The 22779-nt window shown below is 34.8% G+C and overlaps 1 protein-coding gene and 1 pseudogene across 1 annotated transcript in view; one reads left to right on the top strand and one right to left on the bottom strand.

The window, feature by feature from the left end:
• LOC107696801 (coiled-coil domain-containing protein 94-like) overlaps positions 1-4617 on the bottom strand; it is a 5918-nt gene extending 1301 nt beyond the window's left edge. The window contains exons 1-7 of the mRNA XM_016497302.1: positions 4439-4617; positions 4097-4197; positions 3518-3662; positions 3268-3402; positions 2824-3005; positions 1855-1999; positions 1199-1355 (exon numbers count right to left, since the gene is read on the bottom strand). Of these exons, the coding sequence (XP_016352788.1) occupies positions 1199-1355; positions 1855-1999; positions 2824-3005; positions 3268-3402; positions 3518-3662; positions 4097-4197; positions 4439-4462 (889 nt within the window). The 5' untranslated portion in view covers positions 4463-4617. The remainder of the gene's footprint in view (positions 1-1198; positions 1356-1854; positions 2000-2823; positions 3006-3267; positions 3403-3517; positions 3663-4096; positions 4198-4438) is intronic.
• An 819-nt stretch (positions 4618-5436) lies between these two features.
• Positions 5437-22779, top strand: part of LOC107696800 (sodium channel protein type 4 subunit alpha-like) — a 51616-nt pseudogene continuing 34273 nt past the window's right edge.

Here is a 22779-nt window from a genome sequence, read left to right as displayed (position 1 = left end):
CCCCCATTTTTGAACATAGATGTGAAAGTGCACTATCCAAACTTAAATTGTTATAAATCATGAACGCTTTTGAAAACAGACCTAAGGTTGTATTCTTTTTAAAATACTTTTATAGACTTTAAAAAAATAGACTTAAAAATCTATTTAAAATAAATGCTGTTCTTTTGAACTTTCAATTCATCAAAGAATCCTGGGAAAAAATCAGTTTCCACAAAAATATTAAGCAGCACAACTCTTTTCAACATTGATAATAATAAGAAATGTTTCTTGAGCAGCAAATCAGCATATTAGAATGATTTCTGAAGATCATGTAACACTGAAGACTGGAGTAATGATGCTGAAAATTCAGCTTTGATCACAGCAATAAATTACATTTTAAAATGTATTTAAGACCAAAAAACAAAGATCCGCACACGAAAAATGGGCCAAAAAAGTGCACATTAATTTATTGTCCAAGGGCCACAAATAAAGTGCACTTTATTTGTGGCCTCTGAATAATAAATTCAGATTAATATAGAATTTGTGTCGTTCTTATTACTTGGGAGTCATAATAAAGGATGGAGCAATACTTTGGTTTACAAACTGCAGTGCTTTATCAGTACTCTATGTCTGTGTTCGGCTAACGCATATACAATTGTTTGGGTCTTTACTACCAAGCTGTGGGACCAGTTCGCTAACAGAAGTGTAAAACAACTTTTTCCCCTCAGTTTCTTTATTTTTAGAACAGAGTGGAGCACTATCATTATTATAATAGGATGCATTATTGATAAGTCGTATTCCAGTACTGGTGATGGGCGTTCAGTTTCCAACATGCGCTGTAAGCAGTAGACCAATCACAACAGACTGGGTCATCGGACCAATCAGAGCAGAGTAGCCTCATGCAAAGGAGGGGGTTGGAAAGATTACTCTTTAAACTAATTGTTTGAGAGTCACTGAGAAATAACATAAAATTAAATGCATATTATAAGAATATTAAAGTGTTTTTTGACCTTGTATGCATGTAAACCTGTTGTTGGGGACTCCCAAAACCAAATGATGAACCTTTCAAAAAGCATAATAGGGGCACTTTAAATGACTGAATGAATGAATTAGCTATTTCTTTAATAATTGTAATACACCCCTGCACACTCATTACGGCCTGACTGTCCCCGACACTTTTGAGAACTCACTGATTCAGTAGTTTTAATAGATCATGAACCTGTTTGTGTGTTAGCAGCCTGTCGTGGTGCACCGGCAGAATCTGCTGGTTTCCTCCTCACCACCAGAGACCCCAGAGCTCCCTTTTCACCCAGACCTCCGACACTCCTCTCCCAGCTCTCCACCTTCTGTTTCTTTACGCCCACAGACGATGAGCCCTGTGGAGACCAGCAGGAAAACAGCGCAAAAATTAATGAGAGAAACAGATGGGGCATTAAAACAGAAAAACACATGTAAGCTGAAAGAACAATTGAATTTTGTACCACAGATCATATAAAGTATAATGTACAGTCAATACTTAATACGATAAATAAATAAACAAATGGATCTGAAATATTGACTTGAGCTGAAATTATTATGTGAGAAGAACGAGTGTGGAGTGACATGAGAACCATTAAACTAGCATAACTATGTCGGAAATGATTTGCCTGTGAGCAACAATGACAATAACACTCGACTGCAGCATGTTGCAACTGACCAATCACAGTAGAGTATCCAGAGACATGCATTTAAAAAAAATCAAAAGCAACACCTAAGACTTTTTCCAAATCATAATATATAAAAGTAACTAAAATAAAATGTAAAAATATGTCAATGTCAAATCAAACGAACTAGATTTGAATCTAATGAGGTGGAGGCTGCTGTGTTTCTCTTCACCTGTGATCCCGTGTTCACGTCTGTGGTGAGGATGTCTGTGGGTTTATCAGCCGTGTGTTTGCTGCCTCTGTCTTTTGCATCTTCTGTCTCGTCTTCAGAGTCTGAGTCCCTCAGTCGTTTGACCAGAGCTCTCTCCAACATCTCTCTATGAGGAGCAAGAGAAAAGGGTTAAAAGTCTAAACCACCCTATATTATATAATCCATGCTTTTTATCTTGACATTACATGCTACTCGTGAATGCACAAGGTGTAATTATTGTCACATGTGAGTGTACATGGTAAGCAATATGGACACAATTATGCCTTTCAAACATCAACATATTTGCTTAAATTCATATGAATAGCTACATTTTGTACATGAACCATATTTTATATGCAGTAATCCAGGGCTGCACAATTTCAGGGAAAAATCGGATTGATTTTTATGTTAAAAACCGCGATTTAAATAACAAAACAGGTTTGCTTTGCTTGTTTGTCGGGCTGCACAATTTAGTCAATAATTGATATGGCTATAAAATAATAATAATATTATTACTACTAAATAAAAATATAAAAAATTACTAAAAACAAAACATTATAGTAATATTACTATTGTAAAATGCATTGCATAATAATAAAAAAAATTAAATAATATTTTTTACATTAAAACTTTAAAATTACAATACTAATATAATATTTATGGCTTGCTTAATTTTTCATTCTCAAGAATTAAAATTTCAAACGTTAAACCATTAAACTTTTAGCAGAAGTTGCACTAAGCCATATCGCAATTTCGTTTTTATATTGATTAATCATGCAGCCCCACTGTAATCCTTGTCATTTAAGTTTTTCTCCCATTTTAAATAACCTTTTTGTGCGCTTAAATGAATCTGTAGTGTGACAAATGCATTTTTAAAAAGCTCAAATATTTCAACATACAGTGTATGAAGCAAAAAGGCCAAAAGCTTCCAAAAGTTCAAAGGTTTCTTACTTGGTCTCTCGTTCGTCTTCCTCCAGCTCTCTCTCTCTCTGTCTCCGCTCCATCTCTTTATACTGGTCCAGCATGCCCTCAAAGTCCACCTGCGCCTGCCTCTGGTTCAGCTCCTTCAGCTCCTGCAGGTTCTCCAGCACCTCCATCTCCAACTTTGAGTCTCGTGTGCGGTTCTCCAGGACCTGTGACAGCATTCAGGGACGTTATGTTTTAAGTTTGTATGCGCTTTTATTTGCTCCCTTACAAAGACGCTCTAAAGGCTTTTATCAATGTAAAATGTTGAAAACAGTTATAAAAAATGAAATAATGCTTATTTTACACTAAACATTTCTGGAAAGTGGAAAAAAAGTCAAATTCAACACAAATAGAACAGAATAAAGCAATAAATTCCTAACAAAACCTCTAATAATAAAATACACAAGTAGTCTAAAGCTTCTATCAGACCTTCATGGGGTTATTGAGTTCCTCTTCTTCTCGCTCCTGCTGGATCTTTTTCTCCTCCTCTTCGATCAGTTTCTCGGCCTGAAAATTGCGTGTTGCACCATGTTCCATGACGTAATCGGTGTTCACTGGATCTGTCTGTGAAACACAGCAATTAGATAAGATGCAACCAAACAAACACACAAGGACAAGAATAAAAACACCTTAAGTGTTTGTCTGTCGGTTTTAAAGAGTATGATGTTTATTCTAGTACCTTGAAGGTGATCTCAGCCAAACATCTGGTGCATTTAATGTAGAATCTGAAAATGAGAAGCCCCAGGTACAGTTCGTTCTGAACGGTCTCTTTACGGGCATTAAACTTCTTCCCTTTGTAAATGTATTCTCCACACGTTTTACACCTGTGTAACAACAAGCATTATTATTTTGAAAGGTGACAATCTCTCATCAATCAAAATACAGATGTTTTCCTCACAACGTAGTTTAAATACTTTCACATTCAATATATCTTGTTTTTACAGTGATATATGGTTCAAAGACAAAAGATGGTTTTCAAGCATCAAAACAAAAAACAATGACCATCATATATATACATATTTTTTTATACTGAATGATGATGGAACATTATTTCCCCCATATATATATATATATATATATATACACACACATACATACACACAAACATTTTTTGTTCTTTTATCCTGTGTAAAATAGATATAGATCTGTACAAAATAGTTTAATATATTTCTAATTAATTTCTAAAACCATGTTTTTATTTGAAACCTGCAATAATACCACAGAGTATTACTAATTCAAAACACGTATTTAAACTCACCTCATATTAAATGGTGCCATCAATCTAACGACATACTGACGGTCTTTGGGCAGTTTGAGTTTAGGGATTTTAGACGGATCGAAATCCGGAGGATAGTATTTCTGAGGAAAAACAAGAGATATACAATCTTGTATTCAAGATTATTTCAACATAGGGCATCGAAAACATTACTTAACACGAAAAAGGAATCGATCTGACTTGTATTTAATAAAAGTAGGCTATACGCTGCATTGCTATGCTAACGTTACTTCATTAGCACGGTGATATCTTAGATATTACTCCTCCAATCCACCTTAAGCCGTAACACAACAATAACATAACATTAAAGAAGGAGGTACTTACATTCAAAACCTTTCTTTCCGACATGGTTCTCTTTAATTGACTAAAATGTAAACTAAAAACGACAAATTACTGCTCAACTGTGTGTTTGTACCATTGATCAATAATAGAGATTGACGCCTCTTCCTCGACGTCACGCGATGTGTGTATCAGTCAATCACGCGCCGCAGTGCTGCCACCAACGGCAGAGCGTCGGTATTACAGGCGATTATTATTATTATTTTTTTTTACAGTCTATGGGCAACACACAGAATTACAGAATTGCTTATATTTAGAATAACACACAGTAATATGAATTTGAGTAGAATGCAGAGAGTTGTAAAACCGGAAGGTGCTATGGACAATAAGGTGGGTTATATATTAAAAACAGAACTATAAATCTCAAAATATGACTTAATTGAAGCCACTAGAGGGAGAAACTGGATAGGAAATTAATTCTGAAACGCGAAAGAGTTTTTCATGTTGCATTTTATTGTAGGCTAATACAAGCTGTAATATTCATGTCATAGAGGAAAGCAAATCAGAAGTGTTTTGGGGACGATCTTGTACTAAAATAGACTAAATAGTTGATTGTATCTTTAAGAAATGTAAATAAACATAGATTTCGGCTACTTCTGATGGTTATAAGACAGAGTGGAAACACAAATCCTGACGTTAAAACTATAATGTATGTCTAACCAATACAACCGTCTAACAAATTACGCACAAGTGAACTCAGAATTATAAACCAGTCAATACACACACAACACAATCGATACTTGTCATAAAAGAGTGGTATTTTCTTGCTTTGTAACTCATTTGGCGTGCGCAAATGTTTGGTTGTGATGTGCGTAATCCGGCAGCAGCTCAAGGGCGCGCAGGGTGTTTGGCACCAGTTTCTGCGCACAGAGAGAGAGAGAGAGAGAGAGAGAGAGAGAGAGAGAGAGACTGCTGCTGTGCGCCAAATAAGCTGGAGAAACTTGCAAATGGGCTAAAAATGCACTCTGATCTTCCAAACAACGTTTGGACACAGAGTTCTTTTTATATGAATACTGGGAAAATATAGTTAAACTTTAAATTCGGAGCGCGTAAAATGAGCGTTGCGCGGGATTTGAGAGTAATGCATTTGTGCGAAATCCAGATTTCAGTGAAAAACTGATTACCTACAGCACTAGAGACAGTCTGAAAAATCTTCCAGAGTCCTTTGCGGAATATTTGCTACCCATCATGGATCAGATTGGGATTTTGGATTTACTTCGGCGCAATAAATGGAAAACGCGTGGACGCAGTGCTGCGAGTAACGGAGTTTACATGTAAGAACAATACTTTATTTACCTTTCAAAGGGTAAAAGTTGATGAAATGTCTCTAGAGTATAAATCTTTGTAGAGTTGTAATCGTTCTAGTTTTTCTATTCATTGCTGGTGTAATACTGCATATGCTATGATTTGATATATAAATTAAAAAGGGAAACGCACGTTGAACTACGTAAATAACAGAGGCCAAAGACAAGAAAATTCTTCGAGGTGCAGCAAAGAACCTTATTATTTTCTTCGATGTTTTGCGGATATATGGTTCTTTGGACAAAGTTGCTCTAATAGGTTCTTTAGATCAGTTTTTAGATTCTCATCTGTTATTAACAGAGACAATCTTGTCAGTTCTCTCCAGCACATAAGGTCCAAAAGTTCACATAGAAAATAAAGGATTTCCTTTTCAATTCAACTTGGAAATAAGTTTAAACAAAGAAAAGCATGTATAGCCTAATGAAAAAAAAAACGTGCACAAAAGATGCTAATCACTAATGTAAGTAAATGAGTCTTTGTAAAGAGAGTCAGATGTTCTTCCACTGCACTGTAAAAAATAAATCTGTGACATTTACAGTAAAATACGGCAGCTGTGGTTGCCAGAACTTCACCATAAAAAATATGGTAGCAACATTTTAGGGTTTACAGACTTAAATAAAATACCGTATTTCATTAACTGATGTAATGTTAATAATCCAGCATATTGAAGTACTAATATTTGTTTTGAACCATTGTAATGCACTGATAACCACCAAAAACTGGTGGTGATGAGAAAGTCACATGATGAACCAATGTTCACCACAAACAGCTTTTCTACGAGCTGAGGGCAATATTTATATATAGAAGGTGCACAGTGTCATTCACACAAACACTAAACCCCATCATGGTGACTCACATGATACTGAAATAATGCAATAAACATTCATTTAACAACATTAGATGTAAGATTAAACCCTAATGTACACAACTAATAAGAAAAAACTAAGAAACGTGGTATTTCAACAAAAAAACATCAAATATGAAGTGTCATGCAGGGGATTCTGGGAGTGTCAATTTACGGGTTGTCACTGTAAATTATACAATGACTTTTTCCTTTTCACTTCTAAAAACCGTATTTTTAACAGTATTTGACTGTAAAATTACATTAAATGTAATTACATTTATTCACTGAATATAGTATGGAAATTACTGTTAACCAGTTAACAGGTTTTTACTGTAGCATTTTTACAGTCTTTTACTGTTAAAATCACAATCATTTTTTACAGTGTGGAGCTCAAGATGCTCTAACATGATCATCAGAGTTTGTTCCGCCCCAGTGCTGCTGCTATTAATTCAAAATAGATACAATCCAAATTCAGAGACATTCTCAAATTCATCTTAATTTGCACAATTGCAATGCTGATAAAATCGAAGCATTTTCACTTGGTTTCAGGAACATTTTAAGAGTGAATTCAACCTAGAAACAAATGTCAGTTGTTTGTTGACCTTGCAGTGACTTTTTCACCTTTTGCAACACAACTGGTAGAGCCCGATTCTACACTCTTAAAGGTTCTTTAATGGCATCTATGGTTCTATAAAGAACCTTTAACATCCAAGGAACCTTTCCATTCCTCAAAAGGTTCTACCCAGCAAACAAAAATGATCTAAGAATGTCTAAGAAGTTATGAAAACGTTCTTTTTGAATGTTTAAAATGTCCAGTTTATGGTTTAAATTTTTTTTTTCTTGGTTATACGAATGTTAGGGGAACATTCCATTTCATCATTTTGCATACATTATGTGATTATTACCCTTGAACGTTCAGTAACATTTAAAAAAAAGACCAGATAACTGTTCTATTAACATTACTGGAAGAACGTTTGTTCATAACATTGAGAGACCCTTGCCAGAATGTTATGAGAAAATTCCCTGTTACCTGGGTTTATAGTGGAAAAAGTTCTTTAGAGTTTTAAAATGTTCTTCACATAAGAAAGCAATGGTTATTTTAAGTAAGGTTCTTTGGGGAACCAACATATTTCTTCTACTCTTTGACACTGCTGCAAAAACCCTGTGATGCTAAGGTTGCTGGTTTAATCCCCGTACCTTGAATGCACTTTGAACAAAACCATCTGCTGAATGCACTAATGTTAAGGAGGATCATTTTCTGTGTTGAATGTTTGAACCCAACTAGTTCGCTGTCCTCACTTGTCTCTCATCGGTTGGAGTTTAGCAGTCAATTCAGATGGCCTGCAGGGAGGACATGGATATAATGCATTGTGGGACAGCACTCTACATGACACCTCCCATTTAACGATCCTTAATGGATCTGTTGGTTTTACAATGCCAGTCAGAACAGTGAGAAAGCAATTGCGTTGCTGTGATTTTAATGATACATTTTTAATGATACGATACATTTTTTTGACTTATACAGTTTAATAAGGAATTGAAATGTATATAAAATTGCTTGAATGTAAGGAAAAATTTTGCACAAAATTGTCTCACTTTTTAATACAAGCTGAATACAAGAGCTGATGGTGATAATCTCAAAATGGCGAAATATTGATTTATCAGTATGACTGATCACTAATTTCATTCATTCATGAAAAGTCATCTTATTTTATAGTGCTTTGTACAATACAGATTGTTTTAAAGCAGCCTCACAGTAATAAACAGGAAAATAACAGAATCAATAATGCAAAAAGACACAATATGCATAAAATTATGTATTATACAGCATTATGAATACCTTCAAAATGATATAATGGGCATAGAAAATAGATGGATGGATGTGCTTGTAATGATCACAAAGGCCTGCCTTAATTCTCAGAAACGTCTCAGTAAAAGTGCCTAAATAGGTAATACAAGCTCTGTTTGCTGTGGGGAAATATTTGTGCTTCAACATGCTTTCCACATTGTCTGAAAGAATACGCAATTCCTGCATGAACTTGATTAAAAACTGTCAGGTGCCTTTTGTCTGTTGGATGAAATATTGTAATTGGCTTTGTACAAATATTCAGTAACACACAAGCTAGATGTTGTATTTAATATGACCATATGGTCAACTATTTTGATCGTTTTATCCTCAATCAACAATGTGAATCATGAAATAAATAAAAATAAGATTAAAATATATCAAACATCTAAACAAAATAGGTCTACTAAATTGAATTTTGGAGAGGACTGGTTAAATCAGTCGTGCTGCATGATCAGAGTCTCTAAATCCAAAAGGTTATTAAAAATAACCTGCTGAAAAGGTTAATACAATCAAAAGTAGCGATACAAATAGATGAAGAACCCAGAGAAAACAAGTGTGTAGCATGAAAAAGTACTGCTTTGAAAATTAACAAAATCCTGACTTTGATTACATCATGTTTGAGAGAATGTGAGTCATTTAGATTGAAATCAGCAGACAAACGGCTCTACGACACACTCACATTACACTGATTTTGCATTATTAGCTAAACGACGGGTTGAAATTATGAATACATGTATTTACAAACATTCATTTGAACACTAATCAGCTTGATCAAAGGTCAGGAAATTATATGCCGCATTTGTAATTTAAATGCCTCTTTTTATGTTCTAAATAGTCTTTGTTATGGCTGTAAAGCTTCAGAAATATGGGCACGGACCTGTTATTTTAAATGAGAACAGAGACAAGTATGGCAGATCCTCTAATAGCACTATGTTGTTTGGGTTTGGTTTCCTACAATATAGGCTGTTGGAACTTAAAAAAGAAGTTTGTACAGTATTTCAAAGACATTCTGTTCTTTTGAACTTTCTATTCATGAAAAAATGGAATCATGGTTTCTCACAGAAATTTGAAGCAGCACAACTGTTCTCAACATTGATAATAAGAAATGTTTATTGCAACTTACAATACACTTTACTGTAGGTTTAATGCCCCTGAAGTAACCTGAGGTTAAAAGTGCGTTGCTCAAAAACACAATGATAATAGCTCATGGATCAACACTTGCTGGGTTCGATGCCATAATCTTCCAGTTTTCATGACCCTATTTATTTTCTCAATGCACGTTACTGGGCTTATTGCTAATGTTTCATTCATGCATTTATTTATTTATTATATTTTTTCACTTTGTAATCTATAATCTAAATGACTTTGCATTCACATCTGCCTCTATTTTCATATGTAATGCTCACTTTTCACAATCCAATCAACAACCAATGGATAAAATCCTGGCTTACATTTTTTTCTTGCTCTATAAGCTATTTCACTCTGAAATACATCACAATACAGTAGTGAAGTCAGACAACTTCCATTTCATGCCGACTTAAAAGTCACTAGGCTACATAAGGTCATGTACACAAAACAGTGAATGACAATAAATTTGTCTCTTTGCAACATTTAAAAAGCTAAATTAAAAAATAAATGCAACATTCCTGTAGCTCAAACAGTAAAGCAGGGTGCTTGCAATGGCAAGGTCATGGGTTTGATTCCAAGTGAATGTTGCATGTGGTATAAGATACTTGCTCAGAATGCATGAGGGTAGACAAAATTGTCTAAAGCTTATCAATTTATTGTCTACCCTCATTTTTATCACCCAAAACTGAAACAAATTGCTGAAAATTTACTCAGCCTCAGGCTATCCGAGATGTAGAGTTTGTTTGTGATGAGTTTGTTTCTTTATAGCAACAAGTGATGAGTTTCTTGAGAAATGTAGCATTCCATCACTTGTTCACCAATAGATCCTCTGCAGTGAATGGGAGCCGTCAGAATGAGAGTCCAAACAGCTGATAAATACATGCAGCTTTTCACACCACGAGACATTAACTGATGGACTGGAGTGGTGTGGATTGCTTGTGGATTATTGTGATGTTGTTATCAGCTGTTTGGACTCTCATTCTGACGGCTCCCATTCACTGCAGAGGATCCATTGGTGAGCAAGTGATGGAATGCTACATTTCTCCAAATCTGTACTGATGAAGTAACAAACACACCTACATCTTGGATGGCCTGAGGGTGAGTACATTTTGAATTTTTTTTTCATTTTTTGTGAACTATAATATATTGTGAACTACTATATATTGTTTTAAAACAAGAAACAGGCTACACTTCATGTCCCACATTAATGTGTGTCTAAACTGACAGCTGAATAATTCTCTACAGCTGAGAATTGTGAGTCAGATCAAGCCGCCGTAAGCCACTTTGAGGCTGTGGGTTAGATAACGCTTTCTGGTGAAGAACTGAAAACATGTCTGCCAGGAGAGGAACAGGAACTTCCTTCTCCACGCGCTAATCTTCAGACACACGTCACTCCAGCTGCTGAGTTCAGCTGCAATAAAAGCACAGGCTGTTAATGAGAGCGGGTCAGTCCTGTTAGTCATTCGGTTTTACTAATATATGTACTGCCTGACACCAATTTATTCAGATGTTCCATTCAGGATGAGAGATGAAGCAGGAAGTTGAGAAGGTCAAGGCTGGATAAGCCTTTATTCATTAGTGGATGATTCCTTATACAACATGTCACTGTACTGAATGAATCCTGTTCTGGTTAAAAGGAAAGTCACGAATATGCAGTTTTCTTGAACATTATGCAATGAATATTCAAGAAATTACTAGATGGAATTGATAATCGCTTAAGATTTGAGAATCTTAATATACAGTATATACAGTTTGCACACAACCCCAAGAATTAGTTTCTGTAACTTTCATGCAATGTCATCATAATCTACATAGACGAATCACACAAAACCTGTCAAGAACATGTCAGTCATATTACTTTCTGCATAAAAATGCATGCATTTTGTGTCATTATTTTCATGACAATTAAGCACATTTTCCTCTTTAAGTTCTCATTATTGCAAACACAAAATATATTTAACGAATTAATGCATTATTATAGTATGTATTATACTGCCAATAATTCTGGGGTTTCAATTCTTCAATTATTCTCAATAATTTGGGGTCCGTAAGATTTAAAAAAAAGAAATGATTACTTTTATTCAGCAGAAATGCATTAAACTGATTGAAAAATTCAGCTTAACATTTTTTTTTAACAAAATCAAATATAACATTTTTTCAACTGTATTTTTGATCAAAGAAAACACAGCCTCACCACAGCTTTGGTGAGCTTATGAGACTTTCAAAAACGACCTCAAATGTTTGAACGTTGGAGTATATTGTGTATTACTGTATTACAATAATAAAAAATAAAAACCATTGCATTAAATTAGTTCATAATTAATGAAATCATAAAAAACTCAAATAAAAAAATAGTAATTAAAAAAAATAATCAAAATAAAACACTTAATATTTTAACTTTTAATATTTTCAAAAATATAAATATGAGAGTGTCTGTATCTGTGTCTGAAATGTTGCAGGATCTATTCTCTTTTCTTTTCTTCTTCATTTACGTTCAAAGTTATTGAATCAGCTGTTGTTTTGGTGGTTTTTAGTGGACTTATGAAGCCAGTTCTTCTTGCTTTCACACAGGTGTCCTAGCAGAGGAACCACAGGTTTAGAAAATCACATTATATTTCAACATGATCCACTAACCACAAACAAGCACAACATTTTTGATTTTATGTTTTTGCATCTTTCTTTACAATAAATGACACTTGCTTTGACATTTAGCATTTTATGCAATGAGATTCAGACATTTTTAACTATCCAAATACTTTTTGGAGTCACTGTACATGAATAACACTTTTATAAATCACTCACAGACAGTGGTTGTTGTATTCTGGAGGTTTACACTAATGAATTCAGATGTTATAGTTCTGATCCCTGGTAATTACATCTAGTGAACTTAAAAGTCACTGAGGGAAAACCTCATCATGCCCTTGAGTACTGCACCTACTGACTCCAGAGGGACTGAACCCGCAGTCACTGTGCTGTAAACAAGCTTTTTTAATAGTTTATAGCTTTAAAGAGTGACTTTCTAACTTTATTTTCCTGTCTGACTCACTCTAGCTTTGAGTAACTTCTAGTACAGGACGATCAGGATGAAAAGATGGCGACCATGCTCTTACCAGCGGGTCCTGATGGCTTGCGACCGTACACTCGAGAGTCTCTGGCGGCCATCGAGCAGAGGATCAGCGAAGAGCGGACCAAGAACACGAAGGATAACAAGGCGGACCCGGGGAACACGGAGAAACCCAAACCCCGTGCCGACCTGGAGGCCGGGAAGGTGCTGCCTCGTATCTTTGGTGACATCCCCGCAGGACTGGTCGGAGTCCTGCTGGAGGACATCGACCCTTTCTACTTCAAAAATCAGAGGGTGAGTCAGTGGCCTTCAGATGTTTTAGTGCATCTTAAAGGAGGAGTGAGTGCTGTAAATGAGGTCTAATGGATGTGAAGTTCATGTTTTTAGCTGATAATTAGCTGGTCCTTGAATAGACAAATGTATCTATATAAGTGCATGTAATGATTTTGTCTTGTAGCTGTGGAAAAATATTTTCTATTTTTTTCTGAATCGTCTACCTTGAAAGCACCCACCTGGTTCTTCTGTCCAATAGGAAAGAAAAATATCAGTCTCTTTAATATCCCAGATGTTTCTCCCAGACCACAATGAGACAAACTGGAAAGCAAAAGACAGTTGCCTACTTGTCCTGTAAAACACAACCTAGTAATCTCATGTTTCAGAAGAGATCTCAACGTCTCAAACCGTTCTTAGATTAGCCAAGATAAAGTCTGCATCAAAAGTCAGAGATCTCAACATGAACTAATTTCTCATGAAATTTTTTCAAACGTTTTCATATTTTTTTATTCTAAAAAAAAGGCTGGTTGATTGGATTGAATGGCTCATTTTTTTTTATTTTGTTAATTCAATAGTTTTCATCCACACCCCTTTACAGTGCAAAACATATGTTCTTACTGAGTATTTCTGTCTTGTTTTCCAGTAAAAATATCCAAAAATTCTTAAATCAAAATACATTTACAAGTCTAGTTTTCTTAGAAATGCATCCAAATTAAATGAAATTGTGCTTGAAACAAATGTCTGCCAATGGGGTAAGAAAAATAATCTTGTTTACCATTTGAATTAAGTTTATTTTTCTGACCCCATTGGCAGATATTTTACATTTTAAAAATGTTTTTCAAAAAAATATACTCAGCGAAAACTGTTTTCATTTGATCAAAAATACAGTTAAAACAGTAATATTGTGAAATAATACCATAATTTTAAAATGTAATTTATTCCTGTGAATCAAAGCTGAATTTTCAGCATCATTCCTCCAGTCTTCAGTGTCACACGATCTTCAGAAATCATTCTAATATGCTGATTTGCTGCTCAAGAAATATTTCTGATTATCAATGTTGAAAACAGTTGTGCTGCTTCATGTTTTTGTGGAAACTGTTACATTTTTCCAGGATTCTCCAATGTATAGAAATTTCAAAAGAACAACAATCATTTAAAAATAAATATCTTTACTGTCGCTTTTAATCAATTTCTTAAAAAAAAATCACACTGACCCCAAACCTTTGAACGGTATTATATGTATCTATAACAGCAGATAAGTGACATTTCATCTGTCCAGATTGACTGTTTTCTCTTCTTTTGTCTCTTTTTACAGACCTTTATAGTACTAAACAAGGGAAAAGCCATCTTCCGCTTCAGTGCCACATCTGCGCTCTACATATTCAGTCCGTTTCACTGCATCAGAAGAATCGCCATAAGAATCCTAGTCCATTCATATCCTTCCACTGCCTCTTAGAAGAACATTTCTCTATGTGTTCATGTTTACTTGCTCGGATAATTACAGAGAGATTTGGTCTGTTTACAGCCGTGCTTCTGATTTGTGTTTAATAACTTGCACAGATATCAGACTTTAAGACCGCAAGCTTCTCTAGAAACACAGCTGCACTGATTTCTTTTTTAATTTGCAAGGCATTTTATAAATCTGGTTTCCAAAAGCATAATTTTAAAAGCCAGGTATATTTTGACCTGGGCCAGTATGTAACCAACATACCGACTACAAAAAGGTACAAAAGCTGTCACTATGGTGGTACCTTTTCAAAAGGTACACCTTTTTACCCCTAAAGGGTGCAAATAAGTACCTTAAAGGTACATAATAAGTATCTAAAGTGTACATATTTGTACCTAAATGGTGTGTAATTGTACCTTTTGAAAAGGTATCGCCCCAGTGACAGCTTTTGTACCTTTTTTTTCTGAGAGTGCACCAAATGCAACGAACTAGCAACCATCCACAACATCGTATCATTATTGTGACTTTTGCATGGGCAAACACCACTTATATTATCAGAAAATGTAGCAAAAAGTGGTTTGGTTTTTCCCTCTGAAACTAATCATTATTATCAAAAGGCATCAAAATCCCAAAATCTGGCCCAACAGCAAAATGATATCCAGCTGCTCACACTTTGAGGTGAATCTAAAATACTTACTATCAGAATTCTATTGGATTTGATCTCATTTCTGAAACAGCTCTATAATGTTCTTCTCTGGCATCGCCAACCAATTCCTCTTAGATTCCTCCTCTAAGTCCCCAAATGAAATAAGGTCATGTGACAGCTGCACATTACAGCGCGTCACATACACAGATGTTTTGAGTGTCTGCGGTCATAATGCACGCAGGTGTCTGGTCCTGTGGCAGCCGGTTCTGTGTTGAAACAATTAAAACCGATTTAGCAGAGAGAGGGACAGAGATTTATTATAGACTGTATCAAAGTGTCACTCCATGTTACTGTCTTATTGCTTTACCAGAACACACTATTTTTATACTCCTTTAAACTCCGATGACATTTCAAAGTACATTTTTTTCTTAGTTTTTTCCAAAATTAAACTCACCCATCATATATTAATTATCGACAAAATAATAATAAATAATAAAGTTAACATTTTACGTGAAGCCTTTATACACAGTATAATGCATTATAAAATGTATTATTTTAATGCATTAATTATGCACCTTATAATGCATGAAATGCATTTAGCTTTTTTTACAGTGCAACTTTATAACTTTAGAAATTATAATGCATTAAAACAAACAGTGGACAAACAACCAATTTCCAACATAACACGCAATCTCCAGACATTATAATAATGCATTTTAACACTGGTTACAATTATTTATGTCACAAAAAGTAAAAAATTTTTTTAATGTGCTTTAAAGTCTTGCCGGTTAAACTTTTCATTCACGCACTGTTCCGACATGCGCTTTTTCTGAGCGCGTACAGCTGAAGCGCGCACACACTAAAAAACCTGTCAAACAGTGCCTGGTTCCTGGACTAAGTTATCGTTCACGTCTGATTGCGTTAATACTGTCAAAAACACACAAGGTTTACATATAAACACAGTTGGTTACGTCTAAAGTGAAAGTAAACAGTTGAGAGTAAAACGGATGTGTACCTGTATATTAGAGGCATGCAGCTCTTAAAGCGACAGCAGACTAATAGTACTAAACATGCTGCCGCTTGTCATTAAAGGGATAGTTCACCCCAAAATAAAAATTCTGTCATTACCGTATTGGCCCGAATATAAGACGACCCTGATTATAAGACGACCCCCCTTTTTCCAGATGTACCTTTTGGAAAAAGGCTTTTTAAAAACCAAATCTTTTTTTTTCTCAGTAAAACACATTTTGTCTTCAATTATTTTCATATTGCATATTTTTCCTATTTTAATTTTTTGTTTTGAAAGTATGGTAAAAACTGGTAAAATGTACCAACAATCACATTTAAAAAATATACACTTTTTGATATACCATTAAAAAAAAAACAGGTAGCCCATCTGAATTAGGACATTTAGGCTATCCATCTAATAGTAGCCTACCAAAATCTTATTAACAATAGAAGTTAAATCTTACTGTAGACTTCAAATCTGGGTACTGTCTTACGTTTTAAAATCACAAAGGGAGTTTGGTCCCATCAGGCTAACGTGACAGTCACGACTCATGCAGCTGTAAGGTTTTACTCCCGATCTTTATAACACGCATTACATTACGTATTTCATGGCACACTCGTATTATGCGTATTTGGCGCCACCTATTGTTGTGGGTGTATTATTGACATGTCAAAGTCTAGACCCTGAATATAAGACAACCGCGTTTTTTCAGACGTATTTCCAAGAAAAAACATTGTCTTATATTCGGGTCAATACGGTATTTACTCAACCTCATGTTGTCTCAAACCTGTATTAATTTCTTCCTTGTGCTGAACACAATAGAAGTTATTTTGAAGAATGTGGGTGACCAAACAGTTGCTGGTCCCCATTGACTTGGGAGGGAAAAAGTAGTAGGAAAAAATGCTATGGAAGTCAATGGGGACCAGCAGCTGTTTGGTTACCCACATTCTTCAAAATAACTTTTACGTTCAACAAAAGAAAGAAACTAATTCAGGTTTAAAACAAAGTGAGTAAATTATGACAGAAGTTCAATATTTGTATGTGTATTTGCAATGTGAATCTTTGTTCTTATTTTTTAATAACAAAGATACAATAATGGCAAAGATTTTTAATCTTCGCCCACTTTGGCCTAAATGTCTGCTATTCTTTTTTATTTTATATTTTGTTACGTTGTAAGGCTTTGTTTTTAAAATAGGTTAAATGAGTTTGGCTGTACTGCTCAGACAACTTGCAAAATAGTAAAGCCAACATGACAAAGAATCGTGATAAAATTGTGATTTTCCAGAATTTTTTTTTTTGCCATATCGCCCACCCCTACTTTGTTTTATGTACAACTTAGAAAAATAATTTTTTACAATGTATATTTTCATGCTCTAAGCAATTTACAAACAAAAACGTTTTCAAAAGCACAAATAACATGATGAGGTTGTCTTCTAAGTTACTGTTAATAGGAGCATTCATACTAAATTTTCCAGACATTAGCAAGACTTAGAGCATTTTCCACCACTATTGTAGAATGATCTACTTCTAGTTGAAACACTATAGTGTGCCGCAGCGTCTCCTCTGACTGGATGTTTATTATAAGCAGTTCAGATAGAGCCAGTGATATCTTGTGTTATCCCCAAATGCCACAGCCTCTGAAAATCCCCACACTGAGTCCATGTTCAGGCTCTATTAAAACCTCATACAGAATACAGAAAACCGAGAAAAGGAACAGATGCTTGCCTATCACTGGGGTAAAATCCTTCCATATGTTCAGAAAGGATAAAGAGAAATGACATCATGAATATTGCAGGATAGCAGCTTCTCCAAAAGGTTGTTTAGACATGATGTAGAACTTAGATTACCAAAGTCCTCATTTACTGTGTAGTTCGATCGTAACTGTAACTTACTTCGGTGAGGGTCATCCGTAACTCTTGTCACAGGCACAGTCATTCTGAAATACAATAGATGGTGTCAGACATTTCCAGTTTTCCAATTCATGCTTAAAAACAAAGACATTTCAACTCTGAGGTTACTTCTGCAGGGTTAGGCAAAATGAATTGCAAAGAAATTCAATCACACAACACAGAAATGTAATTGAAAATTAAAAAAAAAAACATAATGTATATAATACTATACTATATTATAATATAATATATACCAGGTCTATAACACATTTGAGTAATTCATACTGAAAAATGCTGTAAAGTATGTACTGAAAAGATGTATTAAAACATAACAGTTACACAACATAGATGTTTAAAAATCCATTCCATTTGAATTCTGCTTCCTTCAATCCAAGTTCCAGTTACTATTCTGCATCCTGTTTGCCGTCTTAATTTAATTTCAGTAATTTAACTGTAATTTTTAAGGCATTCTCGATTCAACTCAACCCTGAACTGCTGCTCATTTCCTTAACATGTTCACTTTGTTTAGCTTGTTCATCATGTGCACAATTTTGACAAACTGCTCCTTCATGGCTATGTCGGATCCTCCACTGTGGACCAAATACCTAGAGTGAGCTATACCTTTATTCTGTTTTTAAATGTTTAAAAATATATTTCAAACTACTGTGAACATGATTTTACTACTACCATCACAACGGCATCATTTTGGTGATCTTTATATTTGTTCAGCTGCATATTTATTTGAATTTGTTTTGACCGCTAACCTGTTTGTACTGCAAAAATAAATGAATAAATAAAAATAAATAAAATAAAATAAAACAAAACAAAATAAAATAAGTATTTTACCATAACATCAATGCCACTGCCAATTCCAGAAAAGTTGGGACGTTTTGTAAAATGCAGTAAAATCAAGAATCTGTGATTTGTTAGTGATTTGTTAATGCTCTTTAAATTTTAATTAATTGATAAAAGTACAAAGAAAAGATTTCCAAAATTTTCACTGACCAACTTAAATATAAACAAATTGTGATTTTGATGGCTGCAACACACTCCAAAAAAGTTGGGACAGAGGCAAAATAAAAGTGAAAAGGTTATAGAATATCCAAATTAAACTGTTTTGAAACAGTTCACAGTAAGCAGGTGAACTGGTAATAGGTGAGGAGATCATGTTTGGGTATAAAAAGAGCATCTCAGGATTTGCAAGCAAAGCTCATCACTTTGTGCCAAATTTTATGAGAGAAGTATCAAACAAATCAAAAATTCAGGGAATCCTGTGTGTAGGACAAGGCAGGAAACCTCAGGTGAATGTGCATGACCTTTGAGCCCTCAGATGGCATTGCATAAGAAACCGTAATGCTGCTGTGTTAAATATAGCCTCATGTGCTCAGGAGTACTTCAGAAAACCTCTGTCACTTAACACAGTCTGCTGCTGCATCAAGAAGTGCAACTTGAATCTCTGATACTCTAGGAGAAATCTATACATCAATTCTATGCAGTGATGTTGCGGGGTTCTCTGGGCCCGAGCTCATCTTAGATAGTCAAAAAGACAGTGGAAATGTGTGCTGTGGTCAGTTGAGTCCATATTTTAACTTGTTTCTGGGAAAAATGGACGTTGAGTTCTAAGTCCCAAAGACCAAAGGGACCATCCAGACTTTCACCAGCGACAGATGCAAAAGAAAACGTTTGTCATGGTATATGAGCGCATCAGTGCAAACAGCATGGGTGACTGGAATTTGTGCGAAGGTACCATTGACATGGAGGCATATATTGGAATTGTACAGAGGCATATATTGCCATCGAGATGTCCATGGTTATTAGATCAAGACCAGGTCTCATTCTGCATGTGCTACAACAGCGTAGTTTCGTAGACACAGAGTGAATGTGCTAGACTGGCATGCCTGCAGTCCAGATCTGTCTCCCATTGAAAATGTATGACCAGTCATGAAAAGGAAAATCAGACAACGACGATCACAGACTGCTGAGCATCTGAAGTCTTGTATCAAGCAAGATTGGACAAAAATATTGCTTGCAAAACTTAAACAATAAGTATCCTAAATTCCCCAAAAATGAAACATTGTAACTAAAAGGAAAGTTGATGTGACACAGTGTTAAACGTGCCTCTGTCCCATCTTTTTTGGAGTGTGTTGCAGCCATCAAAATCAAATTTTGTTTATATTTACAAAATAAAATTAAGTTGGCCAGTGAAAACATTGGAAAATGTTTCTTTGTACTTTAGTCAATTAAATAAAGTTGAAAAAGAATGAACAAATAACATATTCTTGATTTTATGGCATTTCCCAAATGTCCCAACTGTTCTAGAATTGGGGTTGTATACAAAAATATATAATCATCATTTTGGTGATCTCTAGATGATGTCTGTACATATTCTTATTTGTTCACCATGTTAAACTCTAAAAAAAGTATTTAAAGAATTTGCATTGCATTTCATGCTTTTTTTTAGTTTTAAATAAAACTCATCAGTCATACCTTAATTATTGAAAAATAATAATGAAATTAATACTAAAAATAAAATACTTTACTAATTAATGAATATATTGGCATTTCAAATATTGAATTAATTATAATTTTGGTGATCTCTAAGAGATCTGTATATTGATATTTGTTCACTGTTTTAACTCTAAAAACAGTTTCATATTTAATTTCAAGAATTTGCATGCATTTTAACGTCAACCTGTTCACAACCCATTTTACTTCCAAAATGATGCATTTTTGAGTGAAATAGATATTTAGTAGGAAATAAGTGTGCATTAATTTGATTTCATGTTGAATTTAATGCACAAGAATATAACATTAGCATTTATAAGTGCTTCAGAATGTGTACTGAAATGCTAAAAAGAGTTTTCATCTTAATTTAATGCTTTGCTAAGGTCCTGAAAACCGCATTGGTAAGAATCACGTCTCCACCATTCTGCCTGCAGCATCAGGAATGCCACATTCCCATGATGTCACTTCCTGTTATGTTTTGAAGAGCTATAACATTACAGCGCATTGACACAGGAGCATGACAGTGTTCAATTTAAGCTAACGCTGCATAGCGCAGGTTTCCAGTGTCTAAGCCTTGACCTAGATTTTAACAGATGACCAGAGTTTCCATATTCACTGATTATACCTCTAGATGCCCTAATAATGACCCAGCGGCAATAAAACATCATATGCATGCATGAGATCGATTTCTAAGAGATTGAATCTGAGCATGCAGCATGTTAACGATTCACCACTTGCATCAAAATAATCAATGAACTAATTTTATGCATGTTTCATTATGTTTATTTACAAGAAGTCCACTTAGTAGTGGCTAGTAACACAACTCAAATGTAAATAGTGGATGTTTGCTTTTATATTCCTGCAGGTATACATTCACTGGCATTTACACATTTGAGTCTGTAATAAAGATCTTGGCCAGAGGGTTTTGCGTAGAGCCCTTCACCTTCCTCCGAGACCCATGGAACTGGCTGGATTTCAGTGTCATCGTCATGGCGTGAGTTTGATATTTGGTTTTATTAACCCTATAAAGCTTACTGTGTCATATTTGATATGTAAATTTCTAAAACCTCGAAATGATCATACACAATGTCGTATACAACCTACTACATGCCTTCTGTCCTCTGATCGATTGTTTATGCTTTTTTAGCAAGTAAAAGGCCTTTTAGTATCATTCCAAAAAATGTCCACCTTCAGCTTGTGCTTCACATGTCTTTATGCTGAGAAATCTTTACAGATTCTTTATAAAGTAAACGTAAGAATAACATTTATATTGTTAGTAACAAACACTTACCGGACTGCAGCAACAAGGTTTATTATTATATATATATATATATATTTATTTTTTTATTTTTTTTAGAAAAATCATGTTAAATGTGAGTATCAAATGTGACCATCAGGCTTTTGAGGAGTGTTTATTTGTTCATTTCTCAATCATCATTGTATTGCACTGCATTATATATTTTGATCATAAAACTAAGCATTTAAATATCTTATTAAGACATATTATTGGGAGCTATAGAGAGACAACTGCATGAATAAAATGCAATGTTTATGCATTTTATGTAAGTTTTACTCACCCTCATATCAGTCCAAACCTCTATGACTTTCTTTCTTCCCTGGAACATAAAAGTAGAAATTTAGCTTATTGTTCATGCTGCACTTTTAAATCTAACAAAAGTGGACAGTGACTTATACTATCATGCTTCATAAATGACGAAACAACACCAGAAATGATCATGATAGTAGTTCATATGACTTATTTGTCACATTTCAAGTCATATGATTTCTTTGTGTGAACAACAGAAATTTAAGTTGTTATTCACTGAAACGTTTGATCTCAATGGATCTTGTGCATATTCAAATTTGCTATGTGTAAATATAATTTAACGGAAATATGAACTAGGGCTTAGAAACAAAAACGAGCTGTTCTTTAAGTAAATATCAGCAGATCACATTCCCATGAGATATGGTCATGTATGGAGCTGTCCATGGTGCTGAACACCAAACCAAGGAGACCCGAGACTGGAGTTGAGTGTGAATAGAAAAAGAGAGGAATCAACGAAGATGTAAATCAAGGGATGCAGGTATCCAGATCCGGATTTGTCAGGTGACCTAAATATCCAGCATTACAGCTCCACCAAATCAGAGGAGTGGATTAACTGAAAGAGAGAGACAGAGAGACAGACTACTGCTGGATGAACATTTCCCCTCATTAACAAACTGCTCTAGTTTGTCCTTCCAAGCTGTTTTCAAAGTTTAGAGGGTTTATCTCCTCTCATGCTTTGCATCTGAACTTTTGTAGGCTAAGAAAAATGTCAGATGCGCTCTTTCTTCCCTTGACATTTGTGATCCACTCGTGCCCTTACAAAA

This window comes from Sinocyclocheilus anshuiensis, unplaced genomic scaffold (assembly GCF_001515605.1).
Source record: "Sinocyclocheilus anshuiensis isolate Anshui unplaced genomic scaffold, SAMN03320099.WGS_v1.1 scaffold1368, whole genome shotgun sequence".
Lineage (NCBI taxonomy): Eukaryota > Metazoa > Chordata > Actinopteri > Cypriniformes > Cyprinidae > Sinocyclocheilus > Sinocyclocheilus anshuiensis.
Note: the sequence above shows the minus strand (reverse complement) of the source record. Positions and strands in the feature narration are given on the sequence as shown.